General features: G+C 42.5%; 1 protein-coding gene across 4 annotated transcripts; it reads left to right on the forward strand.

The window, feature by feature from the left end:
* The first annotated feature begins 248 nt into the window (after positions 1 to 248).
* On the forward strand, positions 249 to 20896 carry LOC126644232 (zinc finger CCCH-type antiviral protein 1-like). 4 transcript variants are annotated; one of them, XM_050323298.1, is made up of 13 exons: positions 249 to 547; positions 3022 to 3154; positions 6330 to 6582; positions 6679 to 6795; positions 8429 to 8530; positions 8809 to 8932; positions 10119 to 10284; positions 12076 to 12196; positions 12729 to 12825; positions 13254 to 13332; positions 16241 to 16371; positions 18250 to 18401; positions 19002 to 20896. In XM_050323298.1, the coding sequence occupies exons 1-13, from the start codon at positions 264 to 266 to the stop codon at positions 19283 to 19285; spliced, it is 2043 nt and encodes a 680-aa protein (XP_050179255.1). In that variant the 5' UTR covers positions 249 to 263; the 3' UTR covers positions 19286 to 20896. The 4 variants fall into 4 exon arrangements, with proteins under 4 accessions (XP_050179255.1, XP_050179256.1, XP_050179257.1 ...); XM_050323299.1 differs by having other exon boundaries at positions 6417 to 6582; XM_050323300.1 differs by lacking the exon at positions 6679 to 6795.
* The last annotated feature ends 639 nt before the right edge of the window (positions 20897 to 21535 follow it).

The following is a 21535-nucleotide window of genomic DNA, read 5'->3' on the forward strand; positions in this document are numbered from 1 at the left end:
CTAAATTATACGAAAACCCCACACTCCTTTCAATCACTTCTTGCATTATTTGTTTCCCGAGTGATTTTCAGCCAAGGAAGCCTCCAGGCTGGGCGGTTTCCCGCCTCCTGCCATAGGCGCGGCCGCGCTTTCGTTTTCGATTCCTCCCGAGCGCGGCCGGGCGGCGGAGCCCCGCTCCCGCCTTCGGTCCCGCCCGCTGCCGGTCCCACGGCGCTCCCGGTGCCGTTGCCGTCCCGCGGCGGCCGGCGCAGGCGGAGGGCAGGATGAGCGACCCGGCCGTGTGCTGCTTCCTCACCAGGGCGCTGTGCGCGCAGGGCGGGCGGCTGGGGCTGCCGGAGCTGCAGCAGCACGCCGGGCTGTCGGCCCCGCAGCTGGCCGAGACGCTGGCGGCGGCGGGCCCCCGGCGCTTCCTGATGTTGCGCGGCGGCGCCGAGGTCCTGGCCGTGTCTGACGTGCGGGTCTGTCCCCGCAGGGAGTGCGGCGGCGGCTGCGAGCGGCTGCACCTCTGCAAGCAAAACCTCATGGGCAAGTGCCACCTGGGGCCCAGGTGAGCGCGGTGGGCACGGGCAGCCCGAGGGGAGGGGAAGGAGGGGGAGAGGGATGCCCCCAAAACCCCGCATACCCCTTGCCCCGGGGACAGAGGGCAGTGGTCCCCCTCGGGCACAGCCACGGGCTGGGAGATCCTGGCTCTGCAAGGACTCGCGTCCTGCCCTCGCGGAGTCGGTAAAAGGCCGAAGTGCCCGAGATAGGTGGCAGTTTTCTAAAGCCTGGTTTTCTTTGTCAGTATTACGACTGTTTTGTTTTGTTATAAATCCACTCGCCTCCACACCCGTCCCTCAGCATCTGGATGAAATGGTTTACACGTATTTCTATCCAAAGTAAAAAGCAAAGTGTTGCATGCCCTCTGGTTTTACTCCAGAGTTACAAACGTTGAATTTTGCTGCAACTAGCCGCTTCGCTTACAGACTTTTATGTGAGAGGCACTGTTTGATCGCCCATATACATCAGTCCCGGCTTCCGGAATACGGAGGACTCCCGGGAAGGGCAGGGCACGCAAAGGTGGTACCTAGTTTAAAAACATTAAGATAAAGGAAAACAAAAGCAAATGCAGAAGAAGGAACCCAGAAGCTTTCCTGTGACAATCAGTGGCAATAGTGAGCTCTGATGGAAGAATTTGCAGTTTAAGCCCATAAGCCCCAGGTCTTGTACTGTTGCAGTGTTAATAACCTGCTGGTATCCCACCGGATCCTTCCTGTTCTGCCCCAATAAAATAGATGGCTGAAGAGCTTAGAGGGGAAAGGCTGTGTCTTTGAGTGGTACTAGCAAACCACTAGGATTATAAGATTTTCTTACTCTTTGTTGCATTACTGACAGAACGATGAGCTTCCCTGGGATTCACTGTTAGAAATGCCTTCAGGCGCTTGTAGGTACTCATGCTGGATGACTCGGTGAATTAAAACGTGCAATAAGGTGATTCCCTTAGTAATGATAAACCGCTCTGTCCTCTCAATAGCACTAAGTATTTAAAATCACCTTGGTATGTGTTAAAAATTAATAAAGCGAAGAGTTTGCCTTTCATGGGAAGAAGGTTGATTAAAATGAGGGGACAGAAATACTGCTAGGTCAATCACATAGATCAAGAGAGAGAGAATTTTTTAACTGATAAGGTAAAATCTAGCCTTGCTTCCAGCCTTTGCATCCTTTTTGTTTTAGAATCCATGGAAAGAAAAACATCTTTACAAGTAATTGTGGTCTTCTATTTAGTGGAATCACAATTTTAGTCCAGTTAATCTTGTTTTTAACTAATGTCTCGCAAGTCGCTTTCCACTGTTTTGTTTTTCTTTCCTGAATGTGTTATTGAACTCAGTTGTTCAGTTATCATTGTATTTGTGGAGTGTTTTAATCTTTGACTTAGAAATATGGACTCAAGTAATGTAGTGTGACTGTCGGGGGAATCTGAAGTTGACTGTGGAGGAACACTGGTGATGGCTCACACTTCAAGTACTCTGTAGGCTTACCTACCTTCCCAGCTATTTATTGAGTGCCTACAGCACCTAATAGCCTTAGAAGAATGTTTCTCAGGATCTAAGAAGGCACACTTCTGCCCTTCAGACTTTGCATCCTTGTTTATTTGCTTACAAAGCAATGTGTCCAACAGGTAGAGGGGTCAGGGGAGAAATATCTACTCAAGTGTCTGTACAGAAGAACTGGATCAGACACAGCCTGAGGTAAAAAAGCTTTCACAAGGTGAGTTTCAAAAGTTAAGTAGAGGCTGAAAGAGTAAAGGGATCATAGGCTTTTATCTGGAGTCTGGTAAATTAACAGGTACTTCTGCTAGATTAGTATGTCTAGTCTTAAGGCTGCATCAAATCACCTGTTAGTGAGCAGAACATGAAGCTGTATTTTCTTGTTTGGTTTCAGTTTGTTGGGTTTTTTTGTTTGGGGGGAGGAGGTTTTTTGTTTGTTTGTTTTGTTTTTAAAAAACCAAACTTCCCAGCAAGCAAAGATAACAACTTGTGTTGCTTTCAGCTTCATTATCTCTTAGTTTTGCTCTCCTAGACTCTTGCATCTGTCCTTGCATGCCATCCCGGGGACAACAACCTTTTACATTCACAAAATCAAAGGTGTTGCAACCTGCAGTGTTTCTGGTGTATTGCTCTAACATTAACTTTCCCTCCAGCTGTTCTGATCATGTGGCATTGACTTGTATTTTACTGGAGGTGAAGAATGTGTGGGATAGACAGACTTGGCTTCAAATTTGTGCTGCTAAGTTTTTTTAAAGTGGTGTGGCCACGTTGGTGTTTAAAATGGGGATGATAATGCTACTGCATTTCACAGAGGAGTTATGCTGTCTGGTCTGTTCTCTGGCTAATTGCAGAGACCACCTAAACATTTACAAAGACTTTTGCTAAGCCCCCTTACCCTCACGGCTTTTTTGAAGTTGCACGTTTTCTGAGGTTCTTCTTTAAATCAGCCCGACTCATGGAATAAACATTGATATGTCTGTCTGTTTTCTTGCAGCTCTTGCAAGTACTCACATGACATCACCAATGCTGAGAACAAAAAAATTCTAAGAAAACATGATTTGTCTGGCCTCAGTGAGAATGAGCTGCGAATCCTGCTTCTTCAAAACGACACTTTCTTCCTCCCTGATGTGAGTAGTACTGATGTCTTAAAAAAAGCTTTTTGTTCACTAGGAATGGGAGAGGATAACAATGTGGAGTTCTGATCTCAATGTCAACCTGTTTAAATGTAACAGGATGAGTCTGAATGAATCAGGAATGGGGATGGCTATGTGTGAAAGCACCAGAAGAAACAATATAAAGTCCATAAAGTTCCTCAAAACAAGCAAACAAAAATGTCAGCTTCATTATAGGTTTACAAAGGGTGAGGTAAGCAAGATACAGCTGAAAGACCACAATAATTGTAATGCTTACAGGCTAAGAGGTCTGACCAAAAACTCGGTTTGTTGCTTCTTCTCCAAGAGATGATGGAGACTAGGAAGTGAGGTCCCATTTCCTTTTCCAGTCTACCTAGGCCTGCACATTTTGGTGCATGAAGGTATAAGGGAGTGAGAAAAATCTATCAGAAAATGACCAAATGTCTGCAGTCATTTTTGTGTAAAGTCTGCCTCTTCCAAACTGAACTGAGTTTTCATACAGTAATTTTCTACGGAGTTACCTTTGTCCAGTTTGTATGCCAGTCATCAATTTTGTTAAATTCGGCTGAACATTCCATTCTGGGTCTATGTGTGTGTATAAGGGCAGTACTGTCTTCAAGGTAGGTAATGCCTGTTACCCTTGTCTTTTGCAGCTTATAATCTCCACAGATCTCTTGACATAATAGCTCTGTTGTTTCTTTACTCCCTGCTGTGACAGTGCAGGACTTCGACAAAATAGTGGTGTTTTTTTGTTTGTTTGTTTGTGGTTTTTTGTTTGTTTGTTTGTTTGTGTGTGTAGCATTTTGTAGTATGTTGTGCAGGCAGATTCAAGGAGCATGGTGGTGATAAGCAAGGGGGATTGTTCCCAATAATGAACATATAGTAGCAACCATCATTGGTTGGTATTACCTTTACGCTCTTACTGTGGATCTGTTCAGCCCCCACCCCTGGCAGGCATCATTAATTACCTCTAATTGAGCACCTTAACTCCTATCATGCAGTAAAATAGCAAAAACAAGAGAAAACCGCGATTGATGGAGGCCCTTCATAAACCTGAGAGCTGGGAAGAGGGATCAAAAAACTGACTTGGCTGTTTTCTGCTTAGAAATGCTACTGGTTGTGTGTCTAAGGACATGGCATGTACAGAGCTCTCAAGCAAGGGGACACTTTGGTATTCTGTGACTTGAACTTGGGTGCAGGGTAAGGAAGAAACCCACAACAGCACCACAACATCAGGGGTTTTTCACACTTTTCCTCACCTTCTTTTTTTTTTTTTTTTTTTTGGTTGGTTTGTTGTTTTATTGTTTGGTTGGTTTTTTTGTTTGTTTGTTTTCTTGTTGTTTTGGTTTTTTATTTGTTTCTTGGCAAATGCAAGGGACAGCTGCTTTCTTGATGTAGCTAAATAATGCATTTCCTATTGTCATGGTTTAAACCCAGATGGCAACTAAGTACCATGCAGCCACTTGCTCTCTCCCCCACCCTGGTGGGATGGGGAAGAGAACTGGAAAACAGGTAAAACTTGTGGATTGAGATAAGAATACTATAATAATTGAAAGAAAATAAAATATACTGATAATAGCTGTGATGAGAAGGAGAGAGATGATAAAGCCCAAGAAAAACAAGTAATTCACAATACAATTTCTCACCACCTGCTGACTGATGCCCAACCTGTCCCTGAGCAGCGATTGGTGGTTCCCGGCCAATTCCCTCCAGTTTTTATACTGGTATATACGTTCTATGGTGTGGAATATCCCTTTGGCCAGTTTCATCAGCTTTCCGGCCATACTTTCTCCCAGCTCTTTGTGCCCCTGCTCACTGGCACAGCACAAGACACTGAGAAGTCCTTGACTGGAGTAAGCCCTGCTCAGCACCAACTGAAACAATTCTGTGTTATCAACATTCTTCTCATCCTGAATGCAAACCACAGCACTGTACCAGCTGCTACAGAGAAAATTAACTCTATCCCAGCCAAAACCAGGACACTTACTTCACTGAGGCAGCACTTGCTTCTGGTTTGGTAGTTTATTCTGATGTTCCTGTGTAAAAATTTCATCCTGCATACTAAGATCTTTTAATTCATGTTCCTCCTGATGCTCTGTAGAATTGTTCTCAGCCAGATTCAGTGTCCTTAAAACTCTGAGAGCTTCAGATTGACATTTAAGTGGCTGCAATTTTCACTAACCTAAAGTGTTATTTTGTGTAATGGACACTCCATACAAAATGTTTGTGTTTCTAATACTCTTTCAGTTATTACTTGATTCTCTATTTTAGTTGCTTTTTTTCCCTATTCTCTTGAGCACCAAAGCAATTCCTGTGCTCTGGCCCCTGAAACCAGTGTTTTATGTAAATCTTATGCTTTTTTCTGTAATTCTTAAGTCCAAGCTCAGGCTGTGTGACAGACACTATGAATCCAGTGAATAGTTGTTTTGCAGCTGAAACTGGCCTGATTTTTCAGTCTCCAAGCACTGCCATCCCAGCGATCTATAATTCCCTAACTGATATATACATCTATATATATTCAGCTTCAATGCACCATAAAAACTCTCCTGGTGGGAAGAGGGGTTGGGAGGGGACCTGTGAGAGTCCTGGTATGATGTGTCTGCCAGACAGCTGTGTGTCCTCCTCAAAGAAGCTTTCTTCTTACAGGCTACTCCTGTGCTTCAGGAGCAAAAATGTTGCTGTGTTGCTTGGTGGACAATATGAAGGAGTTTTTGGTCTGTGATTTGTTCCCTGGGTCTGATTCATTGCTTATCTCTTTTTTGATTACTAGAGGAATAAAGAAGTGCTTTGCTTTTTCCATAGGTACTCTAATCTCAAAGCATTCTTCTGATCATTTTTGGAAGCCCAAATCTTCAATGCAGAATAAGCTTTACAAATAGGAAGTACAAATTCAGTTTTATGCAACTGTCTTGCATCCTTTTTTGGCACTTCTATGCTTGTTGGATTGGCTTTTCTTGAAACAAAAACTGCACAACTTCAAAACCAAAAATGCATGAATCGGCTTAAAATACCTGCTCCTCTGTGCAAGGAATCTGTCTAGATTGAAGAAGTCACAGTGACCACATGCCTTTTAGTCACCATTTTTCTGCTCTTAAAGCTGCATGCCTATAGAACAATGAAAGATTCTAATGTGCTTTTCCATTTCATCTTGTGTCCTCCCCACTTCTAGACCTGCCAGTTTTACAACAAAAAAGGTGGTGTCTGCATGCAGCAAAACAACTGCAACAAGCTTCATGTTTGTCGACATTTTCTCCAGGGGGAATGTAGATTTTTTCCATGCATGAGGTCCCATAACCTCTTGGATGGCCATGCACTGAGAGTGTTGGAAACTGGAGGCATTGATGGGAAAATAGCTTCGAACCTCCAGATTATATATGATTATAAGCACATGGAGTTCAACAGGGAACTGAAGAAGGGAAATGGTAAGTTGTAAGAAACACTGCGCTTAAATAGGATTTTGAGTTTGATAGAGGTAGAAACCTCTCAGCTAAACCCCATCATCCTTTTGGTGCTTTCAGTACACAACTACAAACCAAGGGGAAATTGTTTGAAAAAAACAGTAGTTACAATGAGTAAAGAACCGAAGGTACCTTTGCAAACAGTGGACTCCACACTCCACGTGCCATCTCCAGAAGGTAAATATCTAGCGATTAGTACCAGCTGCTTCCATGTGGAATCAGCTTTTGTATTTCGCTTCTTGCAACGTGTACATATGTTTTTCCTCTCTGCCATTATCTACTTTCAGGAATTAAGTCATGTCTGAATGATGTAGGAGAACTGCACTATTATTACCTACAATACTGCATGCAAAATAGCTATTGAGTGACTGGCTTATTGCCAGCTTATTGTGACTAGCTAGGGTTTGTAACTGTTATTACTCATCTGTTGTATCAGCAGTGGAGCAAAATTATGTGTGATGGACATAATTCTCCACACAGATTGGGATACTACCAGCTCGCTGAGCTGGCCCAGCAGTGCTGTTCATTCAGTCTTTTCATGCCAACAGGAGCTGGAGGTAAAGATGAAGGTACAGGTTGTTTCTAACCATCCAGTCTTGACCTTATGTGAAGACAATCGATGGTACACAGGTGTTGTGGACAAACCTCAGTGAGCACCACAGAGGCACTTGCTCACTTCCCCTCGACCCCCAGTGGGATGCGGAAGAGAAAAGAAAGAATAAAAACAAAAAAGCTTAAGGGTCAAGATGGGAGAGGGAAAAGAACCCCGAAGGATAAGCAGAAGAAGAAAACAAAGCAAAAGCAGTGATGCAAAGGCAGTCACACACCACCTCTCGCACATAGTCTGATGCTTAGCCAGTTCCTGAGCAAAAGAGAGCTAACCCTCCTAAAACTCCCTCTGTTCCCTTTTATTGCTGAGCATTATGCTATATGGTATGTAATATTTGGTGAGTTTGGGTTCTCTCCCAAGTTGTGTCCCCTCCCAACCTACTGTGCACCCCCAAGTCTATTCACTTTGGGGACAGGGTGAGAAACGGAGGCGGCCTTGATGCTGTGTAAAAGCTAGGGCTTATCAGGGTGTTACCAGCATTGTTTTGGTCAAAAATCTAAAACACAGCATATGAAGAAAATTACATCTTATCCTAGCCAAGTCCAGTACAGTGACATTTCTGATGTAGTAGAGTTTCCACTAGAAACAAAAAACAAAATACAAATGTTTACTTACCAAAACGTAGCAGTTGCAATGCACAGTTCAATCACAATGCTAATGTCACTCCCATTACATGTCTGTATAATATGCTCATTGTCTCAAAGCTGGGTGTCCCCAGTCTCTGGGAAGGGTTGAAGCCAGCTGAAGCCTGTTGCTGTCTTGAGAATTCTTTTGTTAGTTCTTTAGGTTTAGTACTTCTGTGTTGGGCTGAGCTCCCCCCATGCTGGTCTGGCCAACTCAGGGAGAAAGATTTCTACCCCCCATCGATCTGCTGAGCTGACAATGCCATTTATCCACTCTCTGGACCCCTTGGTGGGGAGACAAAGTCGGCTGCTTTCCAGGAACCATGGTCAGCCACACCCTATGTTACTCTTCCTGACACTGCCCTTGCACTTCTCCACTGAAACTTCCTCCAGTGTCAGGGTTTATCGCTCAGTCACAAAGCCCTGACTCGTGTGGTGAGCTGTGTAGGGGACAGTCAGATCCTGAAAGTGCTTGACTTGGCTACTGCAGTCAAATCTTTGTTATTTCTGGGATGAAGTATGAAAGGCAGTGTCTTTCTCTTAGAGCAAATAAGGACTGATGTGTTCTTTCCCGTAGATAAAAAGGACGATTCCTCTGCTGAAGCTTCAAAGGACAACAAAGAAGTTAACTGTGATGAGATCTGTGTGTTCTATGTCTGGAAGTACTGCAAACATAAGGGTAAGCTTTATAAAATGTAATGTAGTCACTGGAGAGCACGACTGCTCAGTGGCTTGGGCTAGTGGTGGCATATGGAGTGTCAATGGCAATTGTGCCTTCTCACTCACTGGAGAAACACCCCCCCCTTCTGTTTTCAGCACTCTGTCTTCATTGCTCATACCAAAGCCCAGGGAGAAAGCCTCAAGGTGTAAAAACTGCTGATTCCTTTTTGGGTTTTGTTGTTTTGCTCTCTGTGTTATGATTAAAGAATTCAACTATGATGTCTGATCTCATTACAGATAAATGCAAATCTGTTCATTACCATTTGCCATATAAATGGGAGATATATGATGGGATCACCTGGAATGACCTTTCCATGATGGAGGAAATTGAAAAGGCCTATTGCGACCCAAAAACCAGCAGGTATAGTGATGCTGGACTCCTTGCTTGGAGTACTGTGATTGAACCCCTGTGGAAAAACTCCCATTTTCTTCCAAAGATGTCTGACTTCCATAACTTCTGGCTACTGAGCCTCTCAGAATCTGGGAGGATGTACAAATGAGGATTTTTCCTTTTAAAAAGCAAAGTAAAAGTGATTGTACGACAATATCACCCCATTTATGTCTAAAAATAACTATATCTTACTTTTAAAGCTTTGCACAGTAAAAAGAGAGTGGAATACAGTGTTTAGAATATCAGCATTTCAAATAATGAATCATAATTTATTTACAGTAATGAAGTTAGGCCTTTTAAAAACATATCAGAGCTGGTCCTTCTCTATGGCTGTTCTTTTCCTACTACACCTAGTATGCGTAATAAAAATAACAACAAAAAATAATAATAATAATAATAGTAATATCTGTCATGTGCTTAGAGACATTTTATGAGATGGCCCTTGTGTAAGCAGCACATCTCTTTTTTTTCCTGCTTTTTTTTCTATTTTAAGTCCTTTCTGAAAAGCCCCTGGATTCATAGGAGACCCCAAGTTCACCTTTGAAAAGTGTATAGTAATTTTGGCCCATGCCTCTTAAGGCAACAGATGATTTTGAACTGCATCTTGCCGGATGGTGCAGATCACAAGCAAGATTCGCAAGAGGAGGTTGCTTTCAAAGTCTTCCTGCCTGGGAGTTAATTTTTCAAGCCTCGCAGGAGTAAGAGCCCATGTAGCTCCAGTGATGAATACAAATTGCAGACCTCACAGCTGTGATGGTTGTGATTGCATCCTTTGTAACTAACCACAGGAAAAGAACAAAGTTGATAAGCTGCATGTACTTACGAAATTCTTGTTTTGTACTGAGACAAACTGGAAACTTTCCTTATTGCAAAGTACCTTTTGCCATGCTGTACTTGTAGTCCTATGCTGTCTGTAAAGCTGGCATTGCCACATATGGCCAGTGATTGACATGGCATTCCATGTCTCCCAGGCCTCAGTTTGCTTATAAAGCTTGGAAATGGTTTTCAGAGCTGCCATGTGCTGTGGAAAATACTCTTATTTCAGTGACATTATATTAAAGTGACATTAAGTTCAGTGACATTATATTAAAAGAAAATTGCACAAGCCTAAACAGAGGGTTAGAGGATAAAAGATTAACTGGATTTTTCCTTACAGCATAGCAAGCAGGAACATTAACTTTCAGACAATGACCTGCTATTCTTCTCCAGTTCGGCGCCTCTCTACACCATCATCAGTCACAAAACCCACATTCGTACTGACCACACAGTGGATATGGTATTGGAAGAATAACCAAGGCCAGTGGATTGAATATGGAGAACAGGTGAGTTTATATCCTGTGCTTTGAGTCACTTCTACAGGAATATGGAGCCTCTCCCCCCACTCCCCTTTACTCAGCAGGTTTAATTCAGTGAATCCTTGTGCTTGAATTTTATAGTGTCAGGTAAGGCAGCAAAGCTACAGGTGTTCACAAGAGATGTAATAAAATGCTGACAGGCTGGAGGGAAGGGAACTCCGTTTTGGAGTTATCCATGGCTTCTGCATAGATTGAACATGTATACACTGTCCTTAAGATATATGCAAAGTACTTCCCTCTCTTCAAATCATTGCCCTGCTTCCTTGAACATGCAGGGGTTGCTTTGCTCTCTCAGATAAAATGCAGTCTTTTCCCTTGGATGGCCAGGTCCTCTGATGAGAAACTAATCTATCTGAAAAATGCAGGAAAAGAAATAAGGAATCTCAGCTTCCCCCAAGGCAAATGGGTTTTCCTCATATGCTTTACAGTATATCTGTGCAAATGGTAGAACACAAAGGTGATCCAGGGACTTGGAAAAGTATGCAGGGAAAGATCTTGGATATAGTGCAGTTGGTAAAGGCCTCAGCCTCAAGGAGTAAACTTGAGAGGCGTCCCAGCTCTAGGAGAGACCACTGCTGTGCAGCTCACTCTTTAGCAGGGTGCGCTCAAAACCAGTTCACTCAGGCTGTCCTATTTGTGGAATAAAGTGGTTGGCTCAGAATTAAATTACATGCAAAATAAAAGAGAAATGTGAAACTCCTTAAACCTGCAACTTTCTTTACTCCTTGACCGATTAGTCTTGGAACAACCACCTGCTATTCATGTGTTACTCACATGGTCAGTGTTCATTTCCAAGCTCATATGCATCAATGCTCACCATGTCACCCTGTGCCTTTGTGGGTTTTCAGAGAACAGGTTGGAACTGGAAAAGTTCATGGCCTTGTCATGGCCTAGGCCATTACTTCCTTTGGAGCCTGAACCAAACAAACACTAGTTTGGTAAGGAGCCGAGTGCAGCCGTCACACCCTGATGGCAGCTCAGCCCTTACAGCCACTCGCTCCCTCCTCTGCCATGGGATTGGCAAGGGAATCAGAAGGGTAAAAGTGAGAAAACTGGTGGGATGAGATAAAGACTAGTAGGTAAAACAAAAGCCGTGCACACAAGCAAGGCCAAACAAAGGATTCATTCCCTACTTCCCATGGCAGGCAGGTGCTCAGCCATCCCAGGAAAGCCGGACTCCATCACAGTCACAGGGACTTGGGAAGACGAACGCCATCACTTCCAACATCTCCCCTTCTGCCTTCTCCCCCAACTCTATGTGCTGAGCATGACCTCACATGGTCTGGGATGTCCCTGTGGCCAGCTGGGATCAGCTGTCCTGGCTGTGTCCCCTCCCAACTCCATGTGCCCCCCAGCCCCTCGCTGGTGGGGTGGGGGGGGGAGCAGAAAAGGCCTTGGTTCTGTGCAGGCCCTGCTCAGCAATAAGGAAAACATCCTTGTTTTGGCAGCACTGCTCCAGCACAAACCCAAAGTACAGCCCTTACCAGCTACTGGGAAGAAATGTAACTCTACCCCAGCCCAAACCAACACAACTTCTTACAGGATACACTTGTGTCTGTCATTACTACTTACGTATTTGTGTCTATGTTATAAATGTTCTGTACTCATGCTTCAGGCCACCATAGTTCTGAGTAGATTCTCTTCATCCTACTCTTTGCCTTTCGTTTTTCTCTACCCAAGTGATTTATCCAGGGTTTAGTCCTGACTGTGATACTCTTCCTTCTCTTTTTTTTTTTTTTTTCTCTTCTTCCCACAAAGGGAGAAGGGGACAGTGTGGACTCACCATCTTCTGCTGTTCTTGAGAATTTGTATCAAGTAGATCCAGATGCCACCATATCTTTCCAGGCTGGTCAGCATCATTACAACCTCAATTTTAAAGGTACTTATTTTAAAGGTTCTTGTGTACAACTATGCAGTGCTGTACAAAGACTTAACTTGCAAACTCTCCCAGCTTTTACAAGCTATGGCTTCCTTTCCTGACACTACCAGTTTTACTTATTGGAAGGGGAAGTGAGGTAGTGATGGCCCAGAGGAAATTCCTTACAAAAGTAACCTTCCCCCTTATTCCTTGACACTTTCCAGACTCACATATGACCAGAAACAAAAAGTCATAGTAAACCTTAAGTAAAGTGAATTAATTCTGTGGATGGTAAAAAGTACAAATCAAGCATCTTTGTGCTGCTGGAGCAACATTTAAAGAGCATGAGGAACTCGAGGGAGCAAGCAAGATAGGCACAGGTTCACAGTTACAGGAAGGACAAGAAGCTTACACAGGCTTTGTGCAACTACTCTTCATCAGGTAGAATTGGTAATGAATATGGACTTTCCATTAAAGAATGCCTGTCCTTAATTACTGACCCCATCCTGTAGATTTATTCATGATTTTTTTTCCTGTTCTTTTTCTCCTCAAGAAATGACCCAGACAAACATTGCTTTTAAAACTAGAAGACAGGTCTGCAGGCGACCAAAATTTGTGTCTTCTGAAGATGTGCAGAAGATAAAGAAAGGGTAAATTATGCTCTTTATGTTGGTTTTTGTTATATTTCAGAGGTTCAGGGCAAAATGGCTGTCAGTGGTGTCAGTAATGGTGCAAAGAACACAGCTGCTGCTGGGAGAAAGCACAAAGCACATCCCTGGCACCGAACAGAGGCTGTATCACAAACTGTTGGCTTGGTGCATCACTGGGCATCTGGGGTACATGTTACTCCAGGTACTACGTCCACAGTTGCTACTTAGAAAAGCAAGTGCAAGAGGCCTGTGATGACTGAGTGGCAGCATGCGAAGCCCAGCTCACAGTCTGAGGCCATTTCCCAGTTTCTTTGTGGTTTATCTTGTTAATTTTTAAATGCAGAAATTGTCTAAAAGGAATGCTGCAAATTTCAATGTTTAGAGCAGTACTAGAATTAATAATTACTTAATTTTCTTTCTGCAAATAGCCAGAGGGATTCTTCTATTCCAAATCAAGCCTGTCCTAGCCACTGGGATCAATCTGCACTGCCTGACTTGGGATACAAGGTATCTTTTTTCTTTCTATACTTGTAATTCTGATGGAAAGGCAGGATTCAAAGCTTAACTGAATCAATTGTAACTATGTAGATGCTGAAAAGGGACAGGAGTGATTTCTTGGGGGGCGTGCTGAAGATCTTGCTGATCTCCCAAGAAAAAGATGCCAAATTCCCTTGAACTTCATCTGCATTTTAGCCATTTATCTACATGCAAACCCAAAACTTGCCAAGTTTGAGAAAAAAAGATTCACTGTTAAAATTAAAAATTGTCTTACCTTGGTTACTCGGTGGACCAGTTAAGCAAAGGGCTTTTATGAAGTGTATATTCCTTCACTAGAAGTTGGACTGAGACTAGACCCTACAAACCATTAAATCAGCTGCCCAGTAATGCTGTCATGGCTGTTGGTAGATAAAGTTTGGACTGGAAATATAGGAAAGGAAATCTGTATATCCTCCAGTACTGTTGCATACGTCACAGATCTGAGCATAGACCTTGGCCTCCAGGATTGGCAGAAATAAAGGGCTACAGCAATAAAATGAGAGAACATTTGAAGTGATCTCTTCAACAAAACAAACCCACTGTCAGCCAAAAGTGTATGTTCCTATTTGGTCTACCAGGACCAAAACGTGTAGGTGTTTTTTAGTTTACTACATCCAGCAGTCATTCTGGAAAAGCAGCACAGTTTGTGGAAGTACTACAGCATGCTAGAAAAAAGGCTTTTTTTTGTATTAGACTTGTTCTAGTCATGTCACTGTCACAAATACAAACTCTGTTCCCTCCAAACTCCAAGAGAAGCAGAGCTCATGGCGTGATATCACAGAGTACTGTGCTTGTACAGTCACACACTAATGGAAATTACTGTCAGGCCAGTGATTCTTGCGCTGCCTCAGGAACTCCTCTCCTTGATAATGGGACAGCAAATGCTCACACTGAATAGGATTTTCCTTTTCAGGACTGCAGGTGAAAAACAGTGATAAAGTTGTGTAGTTATGAAGTATCAGCTTGCACCAGCAATATGGTGCTATGACCCTTTCGTAGCAGTGGAAGCATCCTTGGGGAAATGAGGACAACCCCACACGGAGCTGCTGGAGCGAGTCCAGAGTAGGACACCAAGATGAACAGAGGGACAGAGCAGCTCTGCTGGGAGGAAAGGCTGAGAGAGCTGGGATTGTTCAGCTGGAGAAGCTTCAGGGTGACCTAACTGTGGCTTCCAGTGCCTGAAGGAGCCCTCAAGAAAGATGGAGAGACTACTTACAAGGGCCTGGAGTGACAGGACAAGGGGGAATGGCTTCACACTGACAGAGAATAGGATTAGATGGGATATTAGGAAGAAATTCTTCCCTATGAGGGTGGGGAGGCCCTGGCACAGGTTGCCCAGAGAAGCTGTGGCTGCCTCATCCCTGGAATGGCTGAGTTCCAAGGCCGGGTTGGACGGGGCTTGGAGCAACCTGGGTGTCTCTACCCATGGCAGGGGGTGGGACTGGATAGACTTAAAGTCCCTTCCAACCCAAACTATTCTCTGATTCTAAATAAAAGATGTAGTGCTGAAGTATAATGACATAATTTTCATCCTGTAGGTGATGGTGAGCAGCTTGAGCTGTGGTGCCACAGAGTGTGCAGATAATCAGTTTTTGCTCATCCCAATTCTTTTATGTGTTGTGTTGTAAAGCAGTTTTGGAAAACACACCCCTATTGAGACATGGGAAATTTCGCTCAACCTTATTAAGGCTTTTAAATGAATTCAAAGAAATGGTTCTTTCTTGTGCAGCTGACTTTAATCTTCATAGACTTCCCTGTGACAGGTCTCTTCATTAGTAAGTACTTAATGCACAAGCTCGACGTGGTGTCCAAAAAACACTTCTTTATGCAGCTGTGAAATACAAGTCCTATTTTATATTCTCTCCAAACTCAGCCTTCTCAAATGTTTTGCCTGGTAGGTCAAGATGTTGGCTTCCTGTTACCCTCTAGAATGGCTCCAGCTTTCCTGCTTAAAGCACTTTAGAACGTGGGATGTTGGGCATTTCACTTCATAGCATCTTAAGTCCCCACTTGGCTTGGGCTGTGGTAAAGTGGAAAGGTGACATCAGTCTGCCAGCATCATGCCTTTGCAGTTTATGGAGATAAACATTAATTCCAGAAGATTAAAGACATGGGTTACTTTGGAGAAAAAATGGAAAATTTATGTATCACATAAGCAAGCAGAAGAGTTCAAATAATGTTTTAATTGTATTTTGCATTAACTTTTCATTGGGAAAACGTGCATTTCTTGACAGATCTTTAAACATGAAAAGTAGGGATAAATAGATAAATAAAAGAAAATAGATTAATAGACTTAGCTGCCTTCAGGAAAGGAGATGTATTTGCTTAAGCAGGTACTTAGTGTCACATTTGTCTAGAATTGTAGCTTTTTTTCTTATGTCTCTAAGTGCAGCTTTCCAAGTTCTAACTTTGAAAAGTTAAGGCATTACAATGCCAGGAGGGTGTATAGGCTTTTTGTTTCCGAAGCTCCCATAAATGTCTGGTTACAAACGATACTGTTATCTAACATCTTTTGTTCTTAATAGCCTTAGATATAAAACTGACATTATCTGGAATAATCAGTCAAGTTTTCTTTTTTGTGATTTCTGTTTCATTGAGATTTAACATTGCAAGTGTCAACTCTTGGAGATGATAAACCTGTAACTGATACTTTCAGCATCCTTTCTGAAGAGAGGTGAGGTGTCCTTGCAAAGCAGGAGTGACATAATGATTTACTTATTATTTAATTATTCACATAGTCACTATTTAAAGCATTACATTACCCTTATAAGCATAGTTCGGGGACCCTTCTGGAAGTGTACCTGCTTTAATAAGGTTTCGGCACTTTACGAGCCAACTGAAGCCTCATGTCATCTTATGCTTGGTTTGTATTTTATAGGCAGTGGTGATCAGTAGTGTGACCCCTGAGTACAACACAATAAAGCAGCTGTTCCATCAGACTATGAAAACCTACAGCATCCTTAAAATACAGAGGATTCAGAATCCATCCCTCTGGAAGGTGTTTCAGTGGTTAGTATTTGTTTCCTTATCCTTACAGGGAGGGAGTCTCCAAGAACAAGGTGTCCTGTATCTGCTTTCTAAGAAAGAAAGGAGGTTATCACCTGTGCTTTAGCATATTCCTTCTTAGGAGCAGTTTCAGGAGTGAAATTAGTGTCTGAGGCCTTTTGTATAATGTCATGCTCCTGTGGGGAGGTTCTTTTTGCATGGTTCCCTGGAAGAGGGGGAGAGGAGCACGGAGAGAAAGACATGTGACACAAAACTGGGATGAGCATACCCACTGGGATGTGGAATAGTGATTGTCTGAGGGATTGAGCAGTAACTGCCTGCTGCACACATGCCCTGTCTGTTTAGAGTATATGAAATGCTAAAAAAGCTAAAGGCTGCCTGGGTCTTTTTGTTCCAGTCACATTTATTTAAGGTACTTTTGCTGACTGAAGTCATTACTCACTGAGAAAGAATCCTTGCATTTGAATTTCATGATCTCTGAGTTCTAAGGCTCCTTTCTGCTTTTCAACATCTGCATCAGTGATACTGAACTCTAGGTAGATACCAAGCTAGATACCAATAGATGTGAGCTGGGGCTCAACCAGATTCACATTAATTGGGTAGAAGATTAAGCTGTTGCATTGCACGGTTGTCTAGTTTAAAACAAGAGTAAGTATTCAAGGACTGTATGGAATTGTAATGGAGTAAAAATACTGCTGAAATTTGTGCTTTCCCCTGCAAAGTGACGGAACCCAGGAAGTTATCTGCTAATGATTGCATAAAACCTTTTCATCTAGCAAAACACAGGAGACTTCAAAACATGTAATAGTGCATATTTTTTATCCTACTCCAATGAGATAATTAAGCTAAGCAGGCAGAATTTAACATTGCTTAGTCCATAGGATTATAGAGTAGATTGGTTTGGGAGGACCTTAAAACTCATCCAGTTCCACCCCTGCCATGGACAGGGACACCTTCCACTAGCCCAGGTTGCTCCAAGCCCCATCCAACCTGGCCTTGGACAATTCCAGGGATGGGGCAGCCACAGCTTCTCTGGGCAACCTGTACCAGGGCCTCCCCACCATCACAGTTAAGTTCTCAATTAACAAATTTCAGTCCACTGCTTTTAACTTTTCACTTCTTAATTTACGTGTTGGAAGGATTCTTCCCTCACCCTGGCCCTGCTTATTTTGTAGCTGATCATTTTCTGAAGAATATTACTGTCTTGTCCACTTCAACAGCTTCTGAAAACCTGAGGGTTATCTGGAGGCTGTGGAATAGTGATGGGAAATACTCTAGTTGAGCCTTTTGTTGTGATTCCACTTTTGATCCTGTTCATAGCTTAGTTTGGCTTACATCAGTGAGGTCTGCAGTAGTGAAAGCAGGCTCGATTTCTCTCCTGGCCCTGTCTCCTCAGCAACACTGATCTTCCCCAGGTGCAGGAGCTCAGGGTGTTGGCACAAAGAACAAGCTGCCTGTAGCTTTCAGCCACTGTGGAAGCATGGAGGCTCCATGGTTATTGCTGCCTCCACTTCACTGAAAGTCAGGGTGGGAAGGAACAGGAGACCTTAAAGCAGAATCAGTAGGACCCTACAAAGGAGCAAAAGGTTGGTACAGTGGAGACGTGTGTCAATGTTTCCTTAAATTCATTGAGTAAAGTCAGAATTATCTAGAATTGCTTAGCAGTGGTATCAATACAGTGCTTATCTTGTACTTGTTCATCACACTGCTGGTCTGTCTCATCTTCCGAGCTGAGAGAAGGCAGGCTGGAAATCTCATCCAGCTGACATTTACAAGGACATATAAAGTTGTTTGAGGTTTCTTTTTTTGATTTTTTTTTTTAAATCTCTTTCTCCCTTTTCTTCCATGGCTTACATTCTCCTCCCTTGCATTTTTTGTCAGGCAAAAGGAGAAGATGAAAAGGGAGAATGGAGGAAAGGAAGTGCAGGAAAAGCTCCTGTTTCATGGAACCAACACCTCCTTCACGGAAACCATCTGCGCTCAGAATTTTGACTGGAGAATTTGTGGAAAAAATGGAACTAACTATGGAATGGGTATGTAGGAAGTGACTTTGTGCGTTAGATGTCTACTCAGACTCTCCTGATAGCGGAACAATCAAAGTCCTGAAGTCTTTAACTACAGAAGGTTAAAAAAAAAAGGTATGAATAGGTATTACGATCTTCCTTCCTTCTGAACAGGGCTGGGATTTGCTTTGTGTGGGGGTAAGTTTTCTCACAAGATGTCCAGAGAACTGATATAGGGGTTTGCTGTAGGTGAGATCTTCTGGTGCTTGAGGTCATAATTTGAACTTGCAAGAAAAATTAATGGCAGGGAGCAAGAAGGGTGTGCATTCCCTCAGTGTGATCATGAAAGGTCCTCATGTTTTCTTGTCTATCCCTCTCATCATAACACACAGTACCTTTAGTGAGCTTATATTTATTGCTTTTTAAAAAATTACTCATGAAATAGCAAATTCTGAATGAAAATTATATGGTGAAATCCTTTTTCTTGCAAAAATTCTGGTGATATTATGTAAAGTGAGTAAGAAGTGTCCTGAAAGTTGTGTCAGATACCTCCTGAAAACCAAGGGGGTGCTCAGTTTTTGCTGTCTCTGTAGATACTACTTACAACCACATTTTCATCTTGTTTTCCAGGAAGTTACTTTGCTAGAGAAGCTTCCTATTCCCATGCATACTGTCAGGCTACGGAGAAAGGAAACATGATGTTTGTGGCTCGTGTTTTGGTTGGAGACTATATTAAAGGGAATGCAGCCTATGTTCGTCCTCCAAAAAAGTCTGTGGATGGGCTTTGGTTTTATGACAGCTGTGTGGATGATGAGTTAAATCCTTCTGTTTTTGTTGTCTTTGAAAAACACCAGATTTACCCAGAGTACATAATAGAGTATAAAGAGGATGAAAAAAGATGTGTTATATCTTAGAGGGATCGTGGCAGTTTATATCCCTCATCTTGTTTTCCGTACTGCAGGTGTTCTCGTACTTAGTGACTTCTTTCTTCTTAATACAGTTCTTTGGAATGTTAATCCAAACAAATTTTGCATTGAGGAGGGCTGGCAAAACAGCTATTACACTTGAGACTGTCTTTTCTTCTTCCTCTTTTAAATGAATCATAGGCATTTGGAAAACCGTAGCAGGAAAATCAGAATTGTGGGATGGGATGTTATCAATTCTGTGGGCAAATAACTGTAAATGCATTGTCTTAAAAATAGAGAGGATTTCTCTTTGTGAACAGTTAGAAGAAAAATTAACAGTACAGTAGCTTTTAAGGAAGCTTTCAGGTTTTTATAGAGATTCTTTTCAGTGCAGAATTCATCTGTTCTTGATCCTCTCATCTGTAATTACTGTAAACAGCTCAGTGTAGGTGAGAATGATGACTTTGTTTTCAAAACACTGCTTGTTAACTCTGATACAAGTTTTGAGTTCAAATGGTAAAAAAAAAAAAGCCTATATTAAAATCCATGTCGTTAATTCTTGAGCGGAAAATTTTTGTCTGTACAATGACGGATCAGAAAGTTGTTGGATCAAATTCTTTATGGAGATCTGCAGTAACTTGATTTGACCTCTACAAAAGCAGAGCTCAACTGAAGCTGTGAAAGCCACAACTTATGAGTAAGCAGACACTGAAATTTGAGGGTTTGGCTGCAGCTAATGGCTGTAAGGGTATGAAGGCTGTGTCCCAACGAGCCAGGCTTTGCAGTGGATGTGGCCACATAGTTTCTCAATGTGAACACTTGTTTTGTGAATGTGATAGGACAGAAGAAACTTCTTAAGGAGCATTGAGGTTTTCTGTCCTATTTGTCTGCGTCAATTTTCGTTTTTCCAGACGTAGGACATGACTGGCAGAGACCAGTTATGTTCTCTGAAGGCCAGTGGTAGAACTGCTGTCCTAAGACACTGTCCACACATTTTGTTGCCCATGTTGCACTGGGCAACGCGCTGACAAGTGAGGTTCTTCTTTGTATTTTGAGGTAGCTGTGGGTTATCCCACATAATGCTTTCCTGGCTCTACTTTGGAGAAACTCACTTTCTCAGCGATGTACAACCCTAACAACAGTGGCTGAGCCCTTTTTTGCAGTTACATGCTTTTTGTTGTTCCCGAAAAACCCCACCAGAAATTTGTGCAGAGTTTCTACTGGATTTTAATAAGCAGTCTGTAAGTTGATGGAACTGAAAACCCTCTGTACAAAGATGTAGGCAGTCTAGCTGTTAAGAGGGAAACTGTTGGTGAGGACAGAGGAGCAGTAATTTTTACTTTCAGATAAGCTTTACAGTAACACCAACAGCCTTCCACTTTTTTGCATCTTGATACCAATCTGTTAACCACTCAAAGATTGCAAGTTCCCAAGAGGATGGAAAGAGATAAACCCAGGAAATCTTATTAAAATGATTGTCTTAGAACTAAATGAAAACATGTGTCAGTAAAGCATTAAAAGGGGAAGATTTTGCCACTTTTTAAGATGTCTCTTGTTTGTCTGCAGAGTTCCTGAATCACTGACTTTGCTGTATTTGCAAATAAAATGTGTTTTCAGTCACTTTTTGCTTATTAGTGTGCAGTTTGCCTCTGTATGTAAACACAGCAGAGAACCAGCTGCTGCCTGTGCTCTGTGTCTTCCTTCCACCTGTCTAAACCAGAACTGCACAGATGTGAGTTGGCATTATAGTGCAGATGCTTAGCTAAGTACAAAGGAGAGAATAGTCTTGATTCAGGGAGAATATTTCTGCCATTTAACTTCCTAACTAAGATGCATTTAATATTAATGTGATGGGGTAATTTGGTTGGATTTCATGTAATTGAACAGCTGCTCTGAGCAGTTGCTGAAGTCCTAAAACAAGAGGAAATAATTAAGTAGTATCAAAACTACTGGGTTTAATATCTTGAAGAAGTGAGATACTGACTTATTCTAAGGGTGTACTTTTTTAATATCTAGATGATTGACTTTAAAAGAACCTGAACGAGGCACCTCTCAGACACAGCGCTCCCCACAGTCTTGTAAGCTACAAGGCAGGCCACTAAATGGAGGGTGCCAGTGAGATGCTGACAGCTTAAAATCAGTCCAAATCACAGCATGTAGAGGAAGGACAAGGGAAGAAATAGGAATTGCAGTGCTGTTCACATTGTCAAAACTGCCCTGCTGCCAGGGGGTGCAGGTCTCAGGTGCACAGGGCTTTGG

This window comes from Myiozetetes cayanensis, unplaced genomic scaffold (genome assembly GCF_022539395.1).
Source record: "Myiozetetes cayanensis isolate MyiCay16 unplaced genomic scaffold, myiCay2020 scf3, whole genome shotgun sequence".
NCBI classification, from domain to species: Eukaryota; Metazoa; Chordata; class Aves; order Passeriformes; family Tyrannidae; genus Myiozetetes; species Myiozetetes cayanensis.

Coding starts and splice junctions, on each gene's coding strand:
- LOC126644232 (XM_050323298.1), top strand. CDS start 264: ATGAGCGACCCGGCCGTGTGCTGCTTCCTCACCAGGGCGCTGTGCGCG. Junction 548..3,021: donor AAGTGCCACCTGGGGCCCAG/GTGAGCGCGGTG, acceptor GTTTTCTTGCAG/CTCTTGCAAGTACTCACATG. Junction 12,826..13,253: donor GTGCAGAAGATAAAGAAAGG/GTAAATTATGCT, acceptor TTCTGCAAATAG/CCAGAGGGATTCTTCTATTC.